This window comes from Haliaeetus albicilla, chromosome 10 (assembly GCF_947461875.1).
Source record: "Haliaeetus albicilla chromosome 10, bHalAlb1.1, whole genome shotgun sequence".
In the NCBI taxonomy this organism is placed as follows: domain Eukaryota; kingdom Metazoa; phylum Chordata; class Aves; order Accipitriformes; family Accipitridae; genus Haliaeetus; species Haliaeetus albicilla.
In genome coordinates, this window is record NC_091492.1 from 35190683 (window position 1) to 35213313 (window position 22631).

Consider the following 22631-nt stretch of genomic DNA (forward strand, 5'->3'; position numbering starts at 1 on the left):
CAGGCCAAAACCTTGTTTCTGTGCTAATCTCAAACACTTCCTATATCAAGGAAAAGTGTCCTTTTGTATCAGCCAGAAACAAATGATTCCAATATGCCATGAGTTTACCAGCACACATCTGGTAAATTCCCCACATCCCCAGGCTGAACAATCGGACTTCATGCCTGTAGGATTTGCAGAATGAAGAACAGCAGCAGGGTCTTTAAAATAAATGTCTTTTATACCTTTGGACTCTCTCTTCTCTGTCCTATTTCCTACAGAAAAGACCAAATTTACAGGAATTTCCATCCTGTAATACTTCCATGAAGGAGAGCGCCCTTTCAAGCTGGGACATGGGCAGTTCCACAGGTAGGGTATAGCTCCTGACGAAGTTGCAATAATACACATGGGACAAGTGCTTCCTGAGAATCAGACATTCATTTTTGTCCTTTTACCTTTCTTTTTAAATTCCAGGCCAGTACAACCAGGACTAATTTCTCCGTGCAAAAAACCCAGCACATGTTTGTATCTTTTGGGTTTTATCACACCTGCTGCTATATTTGGCTTAATTCCTCCCATCCCTATGACAAATTATTTTATGTGTATGGTAGAAAGCCCTGAGAACTATCAATCAGTGACTGATAGCACAATATATATGCATTGTTAACACATGCAGCATTAAGATGGCCCCACCCGTAAAGAATATTAACCCTTAAATTTAAGATTATTAGACTCTTCAAAAATAGCTGCCAGTCACTTAAAATAAGAGGTCTTGTATTTCAGTGAGCTATTTCTGACTTTCCTCAGGCAAATAATACCAGAAACATGCCATCATGTCTAACAGTCGTATTGATTTATACATATAAAAATGCTAAAACTAGTTCCAATCACTTTTAAAACAAGCCCCTTTATTAACATGAAAAATAGCTAAAAGCTCATGCTCAGATCATTCTGTAGTAAAAAGTATTTGCCTTTTTTTGGTAACTTAACTTGAGTCACTAATATGTTTTGAAATACCATCTGTAAAAAATTTCCACTCTATCCCCTAGTGTGCCCATTCAGATCTGCCTATGGCTGTATGCATGCTGCATCACAAAGCATTAGGCTGATTGGAAGTTAATGGAGAAGCTGAAATCTGCTTTCAAATGCTTTTCAAAATCCCCAAAGAAAATGTATCCCCCATGAGACTTTCTTTTTAATGGTGCTGCACTTTAAATTTAAGGAAGAGCCCAGCTAAATTCCAAATGACACGTATTTTGCCTAATTTTAGGTGATTAAACACTAATGGCTTATTTAGATTTGTCAAGTGATTCTCAAGATTTCTGAAAGATCCTGGTCCCTGTTTCAATCGGAATTTTAGCTTGCATCCTTTAAAAGTAAAAACTAGACAAGAGTTGTCTTAAAAAAAATAAACTTAAAGATGGTCTTGCAAAATTCTTCTTTGAGACTGGAGAGCTCTTTGAACTTGAAGTTAAGTGAAATACAAACATCAGTGAAACCAATGAAGTGATACTAAATAAAGACAAAACTAAAGGCATTTTGCCAATTCACAATAGCAGTGCTTTGATTCGAAGTTCTTACTAGCAAAATATATTCAGAAAACACTACCTTTTGTGCAACTTTTTGAAACTTAGTTCTGGGAACTATGCTGTCTATGGAGGAGAGAGAAAATACTCTCATCTCAGTGCTTTGCCTAAACCCAGATCTCATGTTTCAAATAGGGAAGGTTCACAATGAGCCATTCAAGAAGCCAGAAAATGTTTTCTAGGGTGCATTCACAAAATTGGCTGCTACCTTGTGGCACCACTTCTTGTTCCTGCCACCAAGGGTCATGCTCTCCAGCTAGCAATGTGAAGTCAGCTATTTAGCTGCATTTCCAACGGTGATTTCTAGCAGATTTCCCATTAAGAAGTACTCTCCCACTCAAGGTGATGCATCAAGATCCCAAAAAAGGACCTTTATGGCAAAGGAAGAATTAACCCCAGCATGTCTGCAGGGAGTAAGAAGGTAACAGCCCAAATATCCACAAGTGAACTATGTATCTTAAGATACCACCTTCTCTGAAATGTCTCTCCCATTGTACTCCAAGTCTATGCCAGATGTAAGGGAAAAATAGTGGAGTGGATGAAATCAAAGGAATAATTTTCAATAAATAATGTATAAGAGTAAACTCACAATTTTCCATTTGCACAGAACAGCTTGCTGTACCCTTGAAGCTATTTGTTATTCAGATAATAACATGTAAATACAGAAAGTTATCCTTGACTATTAAAAAAATTTACTGCAAGTATTTAATATTAAAAATTCAAGGTACTTTTGTTTAATTTTCACTATCTCAATCCCTCAGCTGATGCTGTTTGTGCAGGACAGAGGCTGAGTATCACAGTGTTATCTAGAAATGTAGGGCAATAAAAAAGTTTTCAAGGTAACTGCTGCAGAGCTCTTCACAGATTTCATTACAGGTTTGCTGTGACATTACAGTGTGGTAGTAAGGAGGAGGATAGCGGAAAGCAATCATTTTCCACTATTACTTCAGCTAACAATGTTTTTTATGGTCTCGGGAGGACATACAACAATGTTTGGCAAACAATCCTTTCTGTAATGGGCTCCAGTGTGTTTCACAGGAGACCAGCTTTAATCTCTAGTCAAATGCAGTTATGCAGCAGAATGTTTCTTTGTACCTCTGTACAAATACAGGATAGTTGGAGGAGTAAACAACCAAATGGAGTAAACTGAGTAAAAAAACTGAGTAAACCTATCCCCTCACTGCCTCCCAAAACCGTAACTAGAAGCTCTTCATTTTGCCTTGTCCCAGCAGTTACAAAGCTGGTCGTAGCCCGGAAAGGTAATGCTTCCTTGGTAATCACAGCACTTGGTGTGCTGAGGTGATGCAGAAGCCGATTTGACTAACCAGCGATGGCCTTGAAGTGTTTGAACAGAAGTCACAGGGGTTTTCCTCTTGCTTTAAATGATCAATTTCTATCAGAGTGAAAACAGACCAAGTTTATGGTATGTGGGAAGAATTATGGTTCAAATAGAGCAGTGTTCCAAGAACAAATGCATAGAGAACATTGATTTAGCACTGAAAATGGGAGTATTAAATCCATGATGTTTAGATGCTTTATATGGGATTGAGCAGAGAGCCTGGTGGTAGTAGCAGCATCTTTATAAAAAGGCATGTCTCTGAGTCAAGCAGAGAGGACAAATGAAGGTGCATGCGCCGTATGTAGTTCCCTCGGTAGACGGGGTAGGAAACTGCCTGACAAACTAAGCCTCTTTAACAACAGATGATGGAGCGCGTCCAAAGACCTCAATGAACTCTGGATCAGGACTCTGCAGGATAATTTACTGGGCAAAACCAGCTTTGTGAAAACCCAAGAGCAGTCAAGTCCTGAAGTGCAGATGGGACTTTACTCCTCTCTACATCCTTCCCAGTGACAGTTGCAGGATTGTTCTTTGTGTATTATAGCTACTTTATGAAATCTCCTATTCAAGTAAAGCAGTTAAGCATGTCTGAACTTCACTGGGGTCACTCATACTCTTAAAACGAGGAACATATTTAAGTGCTTCATTGGACTGGAGCCTAATTGCACTTTTATAGCTTTTGTTTAAATTAGAGGCTAGCTAGAGGTGAATAGCACAGTATTCAACCATTTCATGCAATTAGAAGTTAAATGTTAACAACAGCTTCTTACCTTCTAATTATTTTGGGCTCTTAGGGAACTCTTGCATTTTAATTTAATTTTGGTTACATTTAGAAATAAAAACATTTTTTAAAAATCCAGCCACATTTACTGTCTAGCACAAAAGCTAACATATAGGGCACACACTTCATAGCAGCAAAACACTTCAACTTCAGAAAAACAGGTCAGCATATGCTTACTCTTCACTCAGGTTGACAGAAACGAGACACATATCCTAGACCAGGCAACGTACTTAAGTATGATTGTGAATTTGAGCGGGCCAAGGCCACACGCTAGTCTCTTCCTGACTCTGAGAAGCTATGGCCATTGTCACACTTCAACGTTCATGCGCTGCTCTTGCCTCAGTCTGCCTGCTGAGAACCGATTTCCTTTTTCACTTTATGTTGTCTGGTGTTTTTTCCTACTTGCCCATAGACATTTTGAAGTCACTTCCTCAGTGTTTGCAGATTGAAATTAATTTGTCATCAGAAAGAAACCTAGAAGTGAGTGCTCTGCACTGGGGAAACAGATTATTCCCATTAACTGTCTGCCCAGCAGACTGAGGCTGTGTGCACAACCATGCCCTTCTTCATCCCTCATCTACAGGCAGCCACATTCACCCTGTTTCATCCAGACTATTTGCTCAAACCTGTGCTTAGAAAAACTTTCCCCCCACTGCTTCCAGAGATTCCCAGATCTGTCAGGCAAAGGAGTCGACTGCTCCTCTGTGAGCAAACAGAACACAAATTCCCTGTCTCTTGGGTACACGTGGGTTAATAACACCAAGGCAATAAGCCAATGAACTAGCTGTAGGTCATGCATTTGTTTTCAGGCAGTGTAGAAAATACAAGAGCAAAGCTTCAATGTCATTTTTATCTTGAGTTTAATGTAAACTGCACCACGGCCCTCTGGGAGAACTGTGTCCTAATGAACATCCACAGAGGGGATGAAAGCTTACCCCAGTTGCTGAAAGAGACAACTGTTCACTTTGTGGATGGAAATAACTAAAATTTATGCCTTTTCCTCTGGAATTTTAGGGGTACAGTCTAACTTAGCAACAGCACCCAAGGGTATTTTAGTGCACTGTTTTAATTATTATTGCTGCTATTAATAGTCTACCATTAGTCAAGTCTGAACTACCGTATGCCAGAGAGGTGTGTTTCATACTACCCTAGAGGCTAGCCCAGTGCTAGGTCATTCCGAAGACAAAATACATAAATGCAGACTAACAAAAATCTGGGAGCGTAGAATAAATAATATACTCATCCCTTGGAGCAAAGAAGAAAATAAACTAATTAAGGAACTATTTGACAACCTGAAGGCATCTCACACAGGTAAAATGCAGCTCCGGAGGGCTTAGTTTCTAGAAGCTGAGAAACAAGAAGCTTTGCGCATAAACAATACACAGAGATGAAATCTCCTGTAATTTTAAGATGCCTAATGCCTCACTGATAAATCCTGCCACACCACCACCACCAAAAATTGTATGTGCACTTCTTAGACCAAGGGGATTTGGATTTTGCCTGATGTCTGCGTGACAATTATCCCCATTTTCTCTGTTGAATTCAGACACATAAGGAGATGTGTATTTGTGCTGGGTAGCCAGCTCTGCTGTTCTCCATTGTCATTGCTTAAGTGATCCCTACACAATATATTATCTAGATCATAATTCTCTACAGAAAACAAGGAATAATGTTGCCTCCTCTTCTGTCACTACTGTTAACCTTCTGCTGACCAAGGGCCTTCCAGCTTTCTTTCTGGGGAAGGGAGATAAGAAACACTGATTTGGAGTATTTTCCAAGCATTATTTTCATGTATATGCTAATCTGTACACCAAAGGTGGTCACAATAACGTACAGAGGATTCTTAACTTAAGAAATTGCAGCCCATACCAAGTTTCTTTGCAAAGAGTAACTTTGCTTCAAATATTCATGAATTATAGACTTAGGCTAGTCATCTTTCTAAGACACAGCATTTACTTGCACACTGAAAAAAAATAATACTAGAAACACAGAGCACACCGTGCGTTTCCCCAGTGACCCTGCTTGTACAATACTTCAGCTAGTTAAAAGCTCCATCACAAGTTCTGTGTGAAAAATGAAATTTCCCAGCTGAGTTTCCTCAGTGCTCACAAGACTATTCCTCTCAATGCACAGAATCGTCAAGAACCACAGAGATCAGGAATCTGGTTTTACACCACAGTTTACACCCTGAGCTCCTCCTGCTATACCCAGAAGAGAGTGGGGTTTTCACCACCTTGGAGTTCTGAGGCTTAGTAACACATAGTGCATGATGCTCACTTTACAAGGGTTATTTAAGTGTGCCTGAACAACCAAGAATTAGACAACAGTGATCAGCCTGGTGCTGGCTTTACAAAGGAGCCAACAAGGCACAGGCCTGGGGCTCCTGCTCCTCAGGGCTTGCACCATATTTCAAGAGAAGTCTCCAGGTGGGAACAGTCAGCTGCTGCAGGATTTCTTGTGGCCAAAAGGATGCAGGCCAAAATTGTGCAATGATTTCTTATTAAGACAGCCAGTTGGTTTGGTAGAAATTTAGAGAAAACAGTGCACAGACTGCATGGGAAGCAACTGTCCCTGGACCTCCTCTGGATTTGCACCCGGCAAGGTGACCAGGTTTCACTATGGTTTGGTTTTGAGACCACAGCAGAAGGTTTAGAAGCAATACAACAGAAGTGAAGAATTTTTCAGAAAGCTGGAGGAACAGAAAATAGAGGCCCCATACTTCAACACCATAAAACTATCAGACAACTTAACTGGCAGGTGCTGTTTCAGAGAAACAAAACCTCGGAAAGAATCTGGATCAAGCTAACCAAGACAGGGAGCTTACAGCGCTAGCCTGTAACTGTCAGGTACTTCTGGCTCTGGATAGTTTTAAGAGTCTTTCACTTTTATCAGCACTAAATTCACTCAAAACAGGAGACACGGGCAAAACAAGCAAGAACTGACACTATTAAAATGAAACACTGCATCAACTTGGAGTTCACAATTCAGTTTTATTTCAGACAGAAGAGTAAATTGTCTGACATTTTGGCCTGTTCATGTTTTTATCGCAAAGACACAAACAACAACAGCTAAAAACCCTTGATGTTATTTGACCTGAAACCTTGACTTTCTTATACTATGAAACCTATCCAAATACAACAGGAACCCAAACTAGCTAATTTTTAAAGTTACACCAGGAAGGCATTTGGAGAGAATACATATCTCACATTGTGAGCAGAACTAAATTTGCATGCATATTTTAAGAAAGAAAAGGGGAACATCATCTCAAACCATTAGAATAATTCCTTCAAAGCCGTAAGAAGGATATCAGGTGTAGTGTAAAAGAGAAACATGTAAGGAAACATAAAAGGAAAAGAAATACCACCCTGAATTCATTGCCTGACTTGTTCTGTTACTTCTTTTTATCCTCTAATGTGGTATCATGGAGTGTAACATGACATGACAGTTCAGAAATTTACAGGAATACCCTTTTGTCCCTGGAAGTGATAGCAGGCAACAATCAGCCATGAGCCCAGGGGAGGGAAATAAAAGAAACTTTAAAATGCCAACACACAGCTGCAGACAGCTGCAAGTCATGGCTGGATCTCAGTAGCGCTTCTGCATTACAGATACGTATTTACCTGTGAAAGAATAGCATACACAATTTGAAGACAGCACCCCACCATTGCTCTTTTTAAGGAGGAAATACTCTTTCTGCTTATGAAAATATTGTGGCGCTCTCTTTTCAAGTTCAGAAAATTACTACAGTCTCTAAAGCATACTTTTTTTTAAAAAAAGCAATCATGTTTAAGGCACTTAGAAATGTGCAGGTCACACAAGACACATTTAGTCTTATGATCTGTAAGAAAAATTGAGGCATGCAAAACAGCTTTTTGATCATCTTTTCTTTTTCTCCCAGCTGAAAACGGTGCTGCATCCACAGTTTTGCCTCCACAGGTGCTGGGTGGGGACCTTACCCAGGCTGCCCATGCTGGCAGGTCATTCTTCAACATGTATTGCTAATACAGAAATTCCCTCTTGTTTCTGTATGCCTTGGAGCATTCAACATTTTGGACTGGATTCACCTGAAATCCTATTTAAGCTGGCTGTCCTAGGTTCCTGAGGGAGAGACCTCCAGAGGACATTACACACTATACATCTTAAGCAATGCTACCATGTCGTCGTCTTCTCCACTGACTATAAAGGCAGCCAAGTTGATCACCTTAAATTAGATGTCTAATTTTTAGTCAATGTTATGCAACCCACCTTAGGTAAACTATTCATGTATTCAAGAGTATGTTCTGGCGCAGACAAATTGCAGGGAATGGCTTCCAGTCTTACTGCATTTAAACACAACATTGCAATCAGTTATTTTTCATGCTCTCTAGTTAATCAAATTCAGCCTCCACTAAATCTACATTTATTAGTGCTGACAGTCATGCAGAATTTGTCTTCAACAATTAATATACACAAAGACACTGCAAAAATGTAACAAGAGGAAAGTTACCGCATTTGAACGTAAGGTGGGTTTTTAGAGAAGGTTGTTCATTTTTATGATTCTTTTTAATTTAGCCTTGCTGGTCCTCCTTTCATTACCCTGTGTGCCTGTGTTAATAATCAAGATCTATGTTATACGCTTTGTGGTATAATTAAAGTCAGTACTTAATTGGAAAGCCTAGCTAGCACTAAACAAAAGGGAATCAATAACATATCTAATGGGAAAAGCCAGAGAAAACTTCTATCAAAGATCAGAAATAACTGTGAGATATCGCCATGTGTCCAGCACTGCTACTATGCAGACAGCATGGAGTCTGGCTCACGGGGAGTTTCTGCTTAGGAGCCATGTCCTGCCAAAAACCTTGGTACTGTCTGCCCAAACCCTTTGGAGTCACCAATGCTTATGCACAACAAAGCAGAAGGCAGAGGATTACTGCAGTGCAACCTGGGCAGTCTCATGGTCCTACTTCATGGCCATGCCCTACTGCTGTTGATCAAACAAAAGCAGTTTGAGAACCTTCCTGATGATGGCCTGAAAAAGTAGTTGGGAAATTTCTTAATAATTTTTTTTATTATTATTGGGAAACATGGTCACAGTGTTAATCTGTTCCTCAGCTAGCCTTCTCATTGGAGCAATTTAACATTGTATAACTAATTAAATATTCAAAAACTTAACGGTGACCTGGGATTTTGGAGACAAAGGTTTGAACCCACATTCCAATTAATATATCATTATTTATGCAAAGCAAGCAGAGCTCCAGCAGAGGTTGGGAGAAGACCTGCAGTGCCTTCATAAACAGAATCAAGTCACGACCACAGGTCTCAGTGACAACTACAGAGGTACAGTACGAATAAAAAGCACTGGGTATAAAGCCAGGGGCTGGCTGGCGGTACCTATGATTCACAGGGAATTTCCTTTCCCAGCCAAAGGAGCAGGTGATTTTTCCCCTCCTTTGAGGGCTTTACACAGTTCCAGTCTGAGCCCTTTACAGCCAAATACGAAATGCTTCCCAAACTGCAGTGATAAGCCTTTGGCATACACAGGGATACACAAATAAGCACAACTGGCCCAGAGGCAGCAGTATGAGCAAATTTAGGTTGTCAACTGATATCCCAAATGAACTGAGTCAGAATTACAACACTAAACACTGTACAGTAGCTGGTCAGAGCCCAGCTCTCCGCAGAGGAAGCAGCACGGGGATTTACTCAGTCCACACAAGTTCCTTCTGCTCTTGGGCAAGACAGAAAGTCAGCTCAAACTTGGGTACGTCTCTATGAAGCTGTATCGTCAATTGTGCATACAGATAATGTGTGCGCAAAGGCGCCTGTGCTATTTGTAGGGGATTCACAACCCGAGGGAAACGTCCAGCCTGTGTAACTTGGCAAAGCTGGTTGAGATCTATATAAAGTCCCAGAGCACATGTACACACATGCCCCCTTTGCACTGTTCAAAATCCACATCTGGACATTGATTTGGGATCTAATTAAAACTCTTCAGTTGGTTTCATCTCTTACTCAATTTCCCTCCAATAAACAATCTCAATCTGTTGCCCAGAGGTAATTCTGTCTGCTTCATTTTCTGTCTCTGTTTTTCCTTCCCTCTGCTTCAACTGATGTCATATGTGCAGAGTGGCCAAAATGGGGTTTTCAGAATTTTAGCATGTTTTTTTTTAAATTTATTGAGAGTGGGTGCAAAAAAAAAAAAAAGTCAAAAAGTTTCCTATTAAAAAATAAGCTTAACTGAAATCAAAATGTTGTGTCTGTACTGCGATTGTGAAAAACTGTCAGCTGAAAAAAAGGAAATGCTTAATTTTAACTAATGTTTTGCTTTACTGCGACCTGACATTAATCTGAAAGTATTGGTAGAAGCTAGTGATAGAAAATTCATTATTTTGAAACTAATGTTTTCATGGGAAACTAAATGTTTCATTGGTCTACACATTTTGTTTAAATAATAATTTCACAGAAGATGTTCAGCCTGACAAAAAATATTTTTAGGTGTTTTTTTTTCTGTTGTCATTTTCTGCTCATCAGAAATTCTGATTCCTGAAAAGCTCTGGATCTGTTCCAGTTCAAATATTCCTTGCAAAGGGGCCCATTACGTTGCACTCTGGTTAACCTGGGAAGAATCCTAAGGGTCTGTTTTAATTTGGAGATTCTTGTGTCATTTTTCTAAGCAGTGCAAAGAATACCCAGTGTCCCCAGAGGATTTGAAAAGTGGGTCATGAGGCAGAGCAAGCTGCAGAGGTGGAGAAAATCAAATAATACCAGGTCTAGCCCTCTCCAATCCACTGATCCAAAAGCTGATGCTCTTTGAAAGCCATCTGCCTTCCTGCCCTGCTCCTGCAGGGACATCCAACACAGACGGGCAGAGGAGCTGCCCGCTCCGACAGCCTCGGGCAGGGGCTGTTGTACCAGACCACTGATCCTCCTCTCACGACAGAGAACTTGCAAACACACACATGATTTGGCTCGAGAGAGCTGCTGACTGATGGCTCAAATATCACCGTGAGTCCGCAGAGTTCTACCACCAAAAGAAAGGGTCAAAATTAAAGGTGAGCATGCTGCGTTCTCAAAAGGCTTGAGCTCACCAGCTACTGAAGGACAATCTCTTACAGAAAGGCTGTTTCCTAGCTACTGGCCTCATACTAGCTACTGTTATTAAACCCTTGAATGAACAAATCAGAGGTCTATTTACCAAGTCTGCCCCCTTGATAGCATTGTTTGATCAATTCCAGAATCCTTTTTGATAGGTAATTAAAAAAGCTTTTCCTTACGTATAGCGTGGAATGAACCATTAATTACACTTCAGAGCCCTAGAGATGCAATTCCTTTGCTATTGTGAAATGTCTATAGCAAGCAACAAAAATGCTCGCTTCTATAAAAGAACTGAATAAATGAAAGTAATTTCCTCCAGACCTAGATTCCTCTGCTTTTTATGGCTGAAGACTTGAGTTGCCTCAGCATTAATAAGTTTGTTCTTTAGGGCTGAATTTTCTCAGTACAAACATCCATGACCATAACACAAAGAAATATCTTCTTTGGCTGATAGACCCAGCAGACTGAATCCATATATTAGTATTATTGTTATCACTGAACTGCTACAATGAACTCGGCATCAAGTTGCACAAAAAAGATCAGTTAAATTAAAGGTCTTCACCAAGCGGCAACAATTTCTTGTAAAAGCCAATTTAGCCGTTATGGAAGTTCTGGGATCATATTAACTTTTCTCAAAAGTATGCATAATGCATCACAGCAAGTGGTTTTGACAAGCGCATGTGTGGACGTGTCCTGCATGTAAAGAAACCCCAGAAGTTATTTAAGTTGCAAAGTCAAGTGATAGAAAGTTAGAAAACACCAGATTTACAGGTGTTCAACCTGTTTAATTCAACCCCTTGCGATCCAGCCTGTGCACCAGAAAGAACAGGGGAATTGATGTTATCCTGAGAGACGATGCTTACGTTCGAAAGCATCTGGTTAGTTGACACTTCCCAATTTTCCAGGATGCCACACTGTAAAACAAACAGCTTTTGTAAGTTTGGGGGCCTTTCCTCCCACCTTCAAATTAAATTCCCTAAGGTTTTGACTTTTTCTGCATTCTTCATCTTTGATAAAGTCAAAATCTACTGTCATATGGGGCTGTAGCACCTCTGTCTTCATGCATGATTGGGAAGCATTGAGTCTGATCCTTTGTTACCGGAGCAGAGACTTACATTTTGTGCTACCGCTGGCAGCAGTGAAGGCTGTTACTCCCCCAAAAGGGCAGATGGATGGCCACTGCCATTCCTGAAGCCTATTGTAGCAATACCAGCAAGTCCCAGCTAAACCTGTTCTCCTTCCCTACTCTCAGTACCCCTAACAAATTAAGCTGCTTGAAGACAAATGACTACGCAGGGGTTTAGGTGGCTGATTCTGGGCACTTCTGTTAAAAGTGCAGGATCTATATCAAAATCTCAGCTGTGTTGCTCTAGATCTATTTTTGACTATTCAGTCAAACATTGGCCCTTTAACATTATGGTAAGAAAGGCGCGCACACAGCCCCGCAGATTTCACGGCATTCCCATGGGTAGGATTCAAGACTATTCTACATCTACACATACTGGTAGAGATAACTGATACAAATACATGTGCTTATGCTTTCCCACGCATATACATAAGAGTCATTGGCCAGCATTGGATTTATCTCCACTAAGTACTCAGTTTTATGTGATCACAACACTCATTTTGAATATGGAAGAACATAAATGGAAATTAATCCAATAATATTTCACCATTAAATAACATTTTTCCCAGAGAACCACAGAGCAAGCTCTAGCTTAGCCATGTGCTTCCAAGGGAAAAATAACCTGTTCCTTACAAGAGAAGCTTCTCTTTCTTCCATTGCACAGAGGAAATAGGGTATGTTAGTGAGGGCTAGAAAGTCCTGCTAATACTTTACTACTGGGAAGAGAGATGGGGACACTAAATATCCTGAGCTCTCCACAACATATTTTCCACAGTGGTATAGCCCTTGAAAAACTTCAGCACACTGGGGAGCAAAGATGGGGCTGCAGCAGGGACATGCAGAGACCTGTGCTACTTTCCTTGCCCCTTCTTGTGGCTTGCCCTTAACTTGAGAAATGTTTCTCAAGTTCAGTATGTGCCTGTATGACAGGGGATGAAAACAATTCCATAACAAGCATTATGAACTTCCCTGTAACAAAAATAATCCTTCCAAAATTCTTTTGGTATTAATGTAGATTTCACACACACTAAAAAATTTAGTCTAGAATTTAGATAGTTAGTAACAGTCAGTACTAACCAGACCACTATTTTAGAGTTATTTTCATGTATTTTAACAGACAACAAGATATTGACCACTTTCCACTGAGTACATGAAGCAAAATCTCAGGTCAGTCCAATACTAGGATGATTAACTGAACATTTCTAAATACTCAACCAACCCTAATAAATCCTGAGTATTCTGCCTGACGTTGAACTGAAATGCATTTCATTCCCACTGCTCAGTCCTTGCATCTTCTCAGAGGACTCAGCTGCACTGTACTCAGCTGCTTCGAGGCAAAAGTGACCACTAAGACATATAGTACATTATAGAAAGATAATCAGCACAACTTTAAAATAAGTCCATTTCATCTAGGTGAAATCCAACAAGAAATTAAAATAGTGTGCAAGGTCACACTGAATAAACCTAAAAATTGTTGGGGAGGCTTTGCGTTGTTTTATAAAACAAAATTACAACTTCTTTATACTACAAGTCTCTTGAAACTAAACATAGCTTGAAATATCAATTCACAGTATGTTTTTTAACTGTTTCCCCAAGGTTGTCTGCTTTCTACACAGAGACAGGGCAAGCATTCAAGCTGTGGGAGGTGCAATATCAGAGAAGAAAAAGCTGACACATATTTATTACACCACGTTATGATCAGACTATAATTTTGTAATTATTGTGTGAATTATAATCGCAAGCAAGCTATTTACTGTCATTGCTTTGATTTGGCACACAAACACAACATGCCGAAAATCTGCTGTTGTCTCCTGTACCGAGTTAGCAGTTTCTATCTTAAGGAAAAGGCTTCTGAGTTAAAAGGAATATCTGCACTGGCAACAGCAGGTAGGAAAGCAGAACACAGTGTGAGTGTATGGGAAAAGCATCTTGAGAGCAGGACTACCCACCGAGGCTTGCAGACTTTACTGCAGTGGAAGGACATGAAGGTGATTCCAATTTAGAAGCCTTCATGGTCATGCTGTCTGACTGTACACCTCTTCAGTGTAACATATTTTTTTTAATTTGCTGGGTGGGGATGAAAATACCTCCTGAAACACAATTAAACTGCTGAATGTTTACTGAAGCTATGCTAGCAGATGGAACAAAAGGCTTATTCTACCAGAATAAGGTACTGCACAACAATAAGAGGGGACTTAAAAGATAAAATGAACTACAAGATAATATTTCTGATCAAATTGCTTTTAAAAGAAGACTAAGCCTGGAATATTACAAGTCCCACATTTGCATAGTGAAATCATGTTTACTTTCATAAGTTGTGTCTATGCAATTCAGACTTAGGTATAAATTCTCCTAGTTCATATCTTTAATACCTACTGGTGTGTGCAAATATGTAGATCTGAACATTTTAAATGGAAGCCAGAATGGGGAGAAAGCATGGTTTAATACTTTGGGAATGTGAATCCAGATAAGTGTTTTTTATTCACAGATTGACCATGGACTTTGCACATGGCCTTGGACATTAATTCTACCTTTCTTCTCAATTTAAAAATGAAAAGTCCTCTCTTTTTAAAAATGAAAAGTTCTTGGAATGACATGAATATAAATCACAAGCAGACTGAGAAGGGTTCAGCAATGAGAGCTATTATCAAGAGACAGAGAGATGAGACCACTGGGCAAGTCAGCATACAAAGTTGGACAAAACAAGAGTGGTTTTCCCAAAGCCTGTCTCAAAGATCTGGAGGTTTAGTTCTCTCCAATATATAATTAGAGCAGAGTGTCTAAACCAAACAGAAAGTCAGGTTCACCTTTGCCTTATGGCTATGATGCACAACTATTAGCTGTTAGGTGAGCATATGTGGTACTACATGGTGGATAAGAAGATGTTGATAGGGTAGGGAGTGAAAACTGCCTCTCAGCATTAGAGTGAGAGCTCCCAAGAGAGACTGTGTAGGAGTAGCTATGCATTTGAAGGGGTCAGAGACAAAAAATGCTGCTCATGGGGACAGCAGAAATTTCTAATAGAAAATGGCAACCAAATGGCAGCCAAAGTTCCTTTGGTACAAGTGGATAAAACTCTTCATATAATAAAAGCTTCTACCTTCTCTAAACTTTCACTCATTTTTCATAGCAAATTCAACCTGAAGGGTTTTCCTGTGACTTGTAAGTATCTAGTGACAAGTGTTTCCAGCATCCAGAGCTAACTAGAACCACCTCAAAAGTGTCAAAACACCACAAGGAAGGCAGTTCTCCCAGTAACTCAGACAGTTAATCATGCAGCATGGCCTTATGAGATTCCCAAAATGAGCACGTCAAAAAGCTTATCTGAATGACTCATGAAAGCTTGCAAGTAAAACTGTGGAAGAGTATAATCTGAAGTGAAACATCACTGCATTGCAAATGCTCTCATGCTTCTGACAGCTGCTGAGCTAGATTCAAGCTCTGCGACCTTCACTTTTGTATTTCCTAGTAGAGCATTCTCATTTATTACCCACCTGACCACAGCAGCTAACAACAGGCCAGGTCAAACCTCACCGACTTCCATTTGAAAAAAAATCACACTGATTTTAAGGGTCTTTGGACCAGCTCTGACGCACAACTCCAATATTTGCCTAACTACAGACTACTTTTTCCCCAGAATAATTCCATGATGGATTTTTATGATACATCAAGAGAGATGGAAAGATGAGACCATTAGACAAGTCAGTATACTTGCATCAAATGTGATATCAAAGCAGTAGATTTTTTTCTCTTTGCCACTTCTTTTATCTAGGTTTTCTTTTGCATAGCAAGTGTCTGAGAAAACAAATGCTGAGTCAATACTTCTGAGATTAGATTACTATGTAACACAGCTAATGAAATTTGTAGTTAAGCTGAAGTTTTGTTTTGCTGGATTTTGGTTTTGGCAGCTTAAACTGCCTAAAATCCTAATTCAATTGCAATCTACTCACAGACCACAGCTGTTTTGCTTGGCTAAACTTTTCTCGCCACTTAATAAGATACTTTTTTATTTAACTTTCAGTTCTGCCTAGTAGCCCCAGTGGGTCTTCTAAAACAGAAGATTATTATTAGAAATTAATTAAGTATTCTTTTCAATTCTGTCTCCTGAGAGTAACTAGGCATTGCTGCTGATCTCCTCTGCATTAAGACATTACTGATTGTCATTCGTAGGATGACAGTGCGGATGTCTCATCTGGAAGATACATAACTCCATAAATATGAAAGATTGGAAAGACATTTAATACAAAATATAATAAATCAGTACAAATATTAAACATATAATTGCAATGTCAAACATAGCACAGGCATGTGAAGACTATAACACTAGAATAAAAATAAACACACATTCCAAGCAAACAAAAAAAAATCTTATTGCAATTACAGGACCCCAGTGGATTACACTTAGTCTATGTTTCAGCACATTGTAAACCCTGACTAAACAATTCTAACAACATCAAATACAATTAAAGAAAAGGCTATTGATTCGATGGGGTTTTTTTAGTGACCAGTGACTACAAAGTGCTTGTTGTCACTGCCCGACCTTCCATTGCACATGACTATAAGAAGCACAAACTAAGGCTCTCACCTCTGATGGTGGGCTCAGCTGGCACTGCCTGGCTTTTTCTAAGTGAACCAAAACCCAATGATCACCAATATCCTGATGTAGCTTTTGATCTGAGTCCTTGAATGTGCACATTATTGCGTTACTCACAGAATTAGCTATGCATTTAATGTGGCACTTCATGCTTGAGATGGCAGTTGGTCTTTTTAATTTTCACTAAACTCAGAGGTACATGTATGACTGTTGTCACACTCTAAGTAGGAAGGGATGTGAACAGAAGAATGCCACCGTGGGTCAACAGAACAATCATCAATCACTCTTAATAATAATGTGAAATTCAACTTACTTTTTTGGTCTGTAGTCAGGGATGGACCTGTCCAGTGATATCCTGTCACTGAGTTGGGCATTGTAACCATATTCTTCATACTTAGTCTCTGATTCATGGCTGTCGTCTCTCAGGGTAGCAGCCATTCCCCCCTGGCCCAAGCCTCCTGGACCTTCAACTAATCCCATGGGCTTTGCCAGACCTAAATGATAAAGACAAAAAAAATGAAAATATTAATATAAAGGAAATGGATCTAACCTCTTCTGTGACCACAGAATGTTTTTAGATAAACAAGATCTGAACTCCCATGAAACTCAGCTCTGAAACCCTCATGGCTCTGTAGAAATTATCCTCAGCTTTTCAAACCAGAGTCCATATCAACACATCTTGTAGTATCAGTGCATAATTACTAGTGAGCGAACTATAAAGAATCAATTAGCAGCTTTCACAATTTCTCCTTTTTCCTGTTTAAATCCCTGGAAATGGGAATCTTGTTTCTAAACATTCCAAAATGCCTAATTGTCCTTAAGATAATTAAGATAAATTTTCCTCATAAGAACTGGAGGCCAGACCCTTTCCCAATATAGCCCATTATAGTTCCATTCATTTTAAGGGAGATATGTCGAATTTCTACCACGTGTAGATCCGCCAGTTTAACTCCTTATTAATGTCAGTTCTGGAATAAGTGTTGGAGCTGAGGCATCTGCTCTGTGGCTCTAAGACCACCTGCAGCTCTTGAGTGGTTCAGGTTTGGTTCCCATACTGGGAATACAGCTATGACACTGGTCACCAGCTGCTGCCGAGTAGGAAGTACAGGGTAAATCTAATTTCCCTATGTCAGTCAATAGATAGGTGATTTGGACTCAACTGCACACCTTGCCCAGCCTGTTCCCGCAAATATATGCTAAAACTATTAGGGAGCCGACACCATCTTTACATGGGAATTACTCCAGATTTCCTCTGTCCTTCATATCTCTTATGAACGAAGTACGTATATTATGTAAGATACTCAGCTCTCTACAGCTTGTAGGATTAGAAAGTTTGGATGCACTTGAGCTAGAAGGATTAGCCCCACTTGGTTTTTTGCTGAGATATTAGCCAGTCAACAATGCATTTATAGGTTTCATTCACTGGTATGTTACCAATCAAATCAAAAATACATGTAAACCAAAACTAAACCGACAGAAAAAAATGCCCATATGATCACATCGCCAAGAACCTCTTCCATGGCAACAGGCATTTAACTTGGTGCTGAATTCTTATAAATAAGCTCCTCAAATATCCTGTGTTTAATGTCAAAGCTTTCCTTTCCAAAAGGCTCATTATGAACAAGTCACTATAAGCGAAAAATCTATTTATAATAGTCTTGGGGATACCATACAGAAATGTGCAAATATCCTCCCAATCATTTACAACACAGAACAAAATTACAGTTTGACCTGCTCAACATTTTTCAAATTAAGAATTTTTCAAGAGGAAAATGTCATTATTTCAACTAAACAAGTAAAGAGAAAGACAGAAAGAAACTGTCAGCATTTGCTAGTAACAAACACACAAGGCAAATACAAAGCTGGGACAAGTCACAGTAAGGTCTGGGACAGCTGAATCCCTCATGAAGGAATGTCTCTTGCATCTCATTGCTAACACTGTCCTCACTTGTTATAGCTCCATCATCACCTCTGCTTAATTACAGGACAGGAGAGAGAGACAATGGTTTGTTAGCAGTCTGAAAGAGTACAGTTAGCATTTTCTACTGTAGTGCTTATGAGAAAATACTACGCTAAGTTTCAGTGCAATACTACATACAGTCTGTCTGAACATAAAAAGACTGAGTACCTGCAGTACTCGTGAATTTTGGTACTGAATTTCAGACATTGCCTACAAAAATACATACCTCATACTGCAATCAGTGATCACAAGTCAGGACAGACCTTACTGGTGTTTGTGTCTTTGATGTCTTCTTCATGTTCCTCATCTTCATGCACTGAAATGCTCAACTGTCTCAGAGTGAATCATGAGTCTTAGCAGGAGGGGGGAGGGCAGAAGTAGAAAAAAAGGACACCCTACAGAAAAACATCCTTGGCATGGCCAAGCTTTTAAAAAATTCAGACAGCTCCAAGCATTCAAGCCTAGTCAGTTGTTGAAAAGAAGGGAAAACAAGAGGTTCATACAGCCATGGTCTCATTATAGGTGTGTGGGGGAGGTGAATTCGAGGTCTCACTAGCAAGGGAGATTGAACAGAGGCAGAGAGGCACGAGCAGAAACCCCACAGGTCATGCACCCATGAGGGGAAAGTAGAAAGATGAAGCTTCAAAACAGCATCTTTTTCTAGGGTATTGTATTACTGGAACACAGAGAGAAAAGACCAAAGCACCGAGCTACTGGGATTGATACTGATGCTTCATCAATAATGAACTTCTTCAAAGCTGTAAGTGAAACAAAATGCTAGGAAAAATGAAAGGTATGCTCAAGGCAAGGGAACGTGGTATCAGTAGACAACTCTCTTCTTCAGTCAGTCACAACTGCCAAACTAGGATCTTGGACCACCTTTGATGACTTATCCTCCAACATTTGGTAATGCAAAACGGAGCCTTCCCACTGTTTAATGACTATATTCTTCCTGCAGGACAGCTATGTTGTCTTCCTCTCCCAAACATGTTTTCCTTCAGTAAGGTATGGAACTAACCCAGAAGATAAATAGGAAAGTACTCATGTCCTGTCTCAACCTGTACAAGGAAAATGCAAGAAATCAGTTCAGCTGGACTGAGTTGAGCCCCAGCAGGATGGCAGAGCACCTATTCCTGCTCACCAACATTCTGCTAAAAAAAAACCAAACAAAAAAACCACAAGGAGTTACCAGCACAAGCCACTAAATCCTAGAGAATTTGGACCTAATGCAACAACTTCAAAAAAAATGAGCTAAAGGTTTCCAAAGATTATTATAATTATTTCAAATACCTATATACTTTTCATTCATGTCTCATATTATTCTTGAATTCATGAAACTGTCTTCAGGTATGTGCAGAAGCATTTACAAAGTTTTAGCATACTTGTCTTAGCCATGCTCCTCTGTGCAGAAGTAGAGGGGGGTAAGAGCCTTTCTTGTCATCTTAGGCTGGCCACATGAATCTCTGTCCAGCTGCATTTTCAGGTAAATGGAAAAACAGAGTTGTGTCTCTGCTGTCCACACTTCTGGCCAATAGGATCTAGCTCAAGAGCCAAAACTTCCTGCTGACTTATACCAGTAGCAATTCACTCAGAGACAAATCCAAACCATAGCACTGTGTTGAATTGTTACTTACTAAGAGACACAGCTGGGTGTGCTGAATCTGGATAGGACTTTGGACACTGGTTGTCATTATCTAGTGCAGTCCTCACTGGTTCTATCTTAATTATTACAAATACTGTGATGCCTGCAGTTTGCTATTAATATACAAACACACCAAGCGTTCCTACTCTGAATGATTAACATTAGCCCAACGTGATCTCTTGAAAAACAGTATTCTTGCTCCTAAAAACTGAACAGATTTATTCATACATAACAAACTAATTTTCTTTACTGCTCACATTTCTTTGTAGAAATGTACCTTATGAATCTTTCTTCCACTAAACCTGGTTCAAAAATGTCTGAGAACCTTCCATTCTTGTTTGCAGCAAGCATCATAAAGCAACTGGGAGAGCATCAAGTGATCAACCTGCAGCTGGTATAGTTCTGCATTCTGCAGGGACAGGGAGAAACTAGCACAAGGGAGGTTAAGAATTAGGAACTGATATAGTCATGTCTCCAACTGGGTCATGCAAAGGAGAAAGCGGTAAGCAAAAAATGTGATATCATGATATCTGGGGTATTTAAGAAGGACTACTTGAATTTTCTAATGAAACAATTTTCTGTAAGAAAAGTGGAGAATGAGACAGTCATAGTTTCTGTTGAGACATGACTAAAATTCTTCAAGAGTTGTGTTGCAGTTAGTGATTTCAAACAACAGAAATTCTTTTACCTTACTAAGTGAAGCACTTCAATACACATTAAATATTTCTGAAAATATTTTAGGGAACTTCATTTTGAAGGAAATTGTAACATTTGTCCCTTTTAGTCCAATTTAGGATGAGAGGCTATTTGGCACTTTGACTAGCTTTAGTATTTAATGTTACTTCCTTTGGAAAAATTAGAACAGAAGGGCCTGATGTTGCCATCCCTGGCCTAACAACTAGTCCTTGCTCAAGTAATTACAGAAATTACATGTCTGAGACTCTAAATCTCTCCCCACTCAAAAGAAAAAGCACAGCAGCCTAATCTTCCTGCATGATACAGTCTTAGACTTAAAAGACACTAATAGCAAGCAATGATGCTGCATGCCTCTGCTTTACTTGCCCAATATATGACATCTTAAAGGGGGGCTCAGTTTCAGAGAAAAGTCAGCAGATCCCTCAAAAAAAAAAAAAAAAAGTACAAGCAGGCCTTATTAAAAGGGAGTCAAATCAGGCACTTTAGAAGCTAAAGAATCCAGAAAACTAGACACTTCATAAAGCCTATGTCCTTGAAAGACTGCAGTGTGGAAATTTATTTGCTGATCATTTGGAATCATCTGAGCTGGGTTCTGATGTTACATCAAAGCAAATTGAAGACGACTTCATTAAAGTTAACTGACCTGCTTTGATGAAACAGTCTCCAAGATGGGGTGTGCTCATTTGACTTTAAGCAACTATTTAATTCCAGTAGTTGAAAACTTTATACTTAAGCTCTTGCAGTTTACAACAAAACACTTGCATCTTTATGGTAGAAGTAACAGGAGAATGCAACATTCAACCCACGGTAAGCATCAAGCACGTTTATATTTTTTGTATGAGAGAATTAGTTAGATAGCCTTCCAAACCATGCATAATGACAATTACTTCATATACCTTTTTTTCTAAATCTGACATTCTAATTCTTCATGCTGCTAATCTGATCTTGTTCAACAAAAGAGTCATCATATATCTGACACTCTCAGAACATATTGCCGTAAGGTTTTTTCCCCATTCATTACCCAAATTGTAGCGTAGCCTAGTCTGACGGACAGTTATTGTAGCAATGCAGTAACATTGACCAATATATAGCAGCAATTAAATAAGTGATATCACATTGCTTCATTCTTCAAGAAAAGCACTCAAGTGTCTCTTGAAGTTCTTAGGAACAATGAATGTAGTATATTTTATATGTGTGCGTGCGTGCGTGTGTTAAATGCAGCAATTACAGGCAAGGCTCTTCAATGCATGGGTGGTTAGCTAGACACAATATAACTGTCTCACATAGGATAACACTTGTGTAGCATTTTCTATCTCAAAGGGTTACCTGTTGCTTCAGCAAATGTCTCCTCAACAGAGGGCTTTGCCCCATGATTACCTAAGTCAAGATCATAACTTGATAACCCTCAAATCCAGTTACCTGCATCAGTCAGCCTTTTGTGAAAAAACAGAAAAGGGGTTCCAGTTCAGCAGCATCTTCTCAAAAAAGGTTGGCCTTAAAAGATGGGACTGGGAGGCGAGCGATGAGATACAGTGTCGCCCCAGGTCTGGCTGAAGCAGAGGCTGCTGGTGAACAAGACACACGTTCCAGCACATCCTCCGGGCCCTCATTTGGGGGGTGCCCAACAGTCTGGGACCATCAAGCAAAATCATCTCATCAGATGCCTTCCAACATGCCAAACATGGAAACAACACCTGGGAGGACATGGAGGAGCAGAATACTCTACAGCAGTGCTCCCACAGGATGCATAGGTGGGCTGCCAAAGACAGAGAGTCAGCAAAGAACAAGCTATTTGTGCCCTAGGGCTTGGGCGTTTTCTGCTCAGCAAAAACCCAGGCAGCTTGCAGGGACAGC

General features: G+C 39.7%; 1 protein-coding gene across 1 annotated transcript in view; it reads right to left on the bottom strand.

The window, feature by feature from the left end:
* GALNT9 (polypeptide N-acetylgalactosaminyltransferase 9) overlaps positions 1–22631 on the bottom strand; it is a 161667-nt gene that overhangs the window by 113279 nt on the left and 25757 nt on the right. The window contains exon 2 of the mRNA XM_069794957.1: positions 16793–16973. Coding sequence (XP_069651058.1) covers positions 16793–16973 — 181 coding nt within the window. The remainder of the gene's footprint in view (positions 1–16792; positions 16974–22631) is intronic.